This window comes from Oryx dammah, unplaced genomic scaffold (genome assembly GCF_014754425.2).
Source record: "Oryx dammah isolate SB20612 unplaced genomic scaffold, SCBI_Odam_1.1 HiC_scaffold_1797, whole genome shotgun sequence".
Classification (NCBI taxonomy): Eukaryota; Metazoa; Chordata; class Mammalia; order Artiodactyla; family Bovidae; genus Oryx; species Oryx dammah.
The window spans coordinates 5,546-6,361 of NW_024071903.1; the positions used below are offsets into that span (position 1 = coordinate 5,546).

General features: G+C 41.5%; 1 protein-coding gene across 1 annotated transcript in view; it reads left to right on the top strand.

Moving 5' to 3' along the window:
• The window catches only part of LOC120859596 (endogenous retrovirus group K member 10 Gag polyprotein-like), a gene marked incomplete at its 3' end in the record, with an annotated part of 1,298 nt that extends 490 nt beyond the window's left edge, over positions 1–808 (top strand). Inside the window, 2 exon segments of the mRNA XM_040235643.1 lie at positions 18–651; positions 654–808. Coding sequence (XP_040091577.1) covers positions 18–651; positions 654–808 — 789 coding nt within the window.
• Positions 809–816: the final 8 nt, after the last annotated feature.

Here is an 816-nt window from a genome sequence, read left to right on the forward strand (position 1 = left end):
ATAAAACAGTAAACGAGCCAGAATATGCTGTTGCGGAGGGGATAGAAGGTAAGCCACAACCACTTAAATCTCCCCAGTCTCTTGATGTAAATGACGTTCTTTCCTCTGAAGACGCAGATGAATTAGAAGAGGAAGCCGCTAAATACCACCATGAGGATTGGGAGTTTTTAGCTCAAGAAGAAAAACACAAGGTTTCTGACGATGACCTGATGGAATGCGTCAAAAAACTTGCTAAATTGTTATGCAGTTCAGACCATAAGTTTAATCTTTCCGATCTTTCTGCTTCTGCTCCTCCTCTTCCCCCCGCTTATGCTCCTTCTGTTGTTGCCGGATTGGATCCCCCACCTGGACCAGTGGTTCCTTCATCATCTCAGGACACCATTTCTCCTTTACAGAAAGCTCTGCGACAGGCTCAGCGATTGGGTGAGACGGTATCTGATTTTGCTTTAGCTTTTCCTGTGTTTGAACAAAACAACCAACGATTTTATGAGGCCTTGCCTTTTAAACAGTTAAAAGAATTGAAAGTTGCTTGTTCTCAATATGGTCCCACCGCTTCTTTTACTATGGCAATGATTGAAAATCTAGGAACTCAAAATTTGCCTCCTAATGATTGGAAACAAATAGCCAGAGCCTGTCTTTCAGGTGGAGATTATTATGGAAATCAGAATATGTTGAACAGTGCGGCCGTATTGCAGATGTAAATCGGCAACAAGGTATTCAAACTTCTTATGAAATGTTGATAGGGGATGGCGCTTATCAAGCTACTAATGCACAACTAAATTTTTTACCAGGTGCTTATGCACAAATATCTAATGC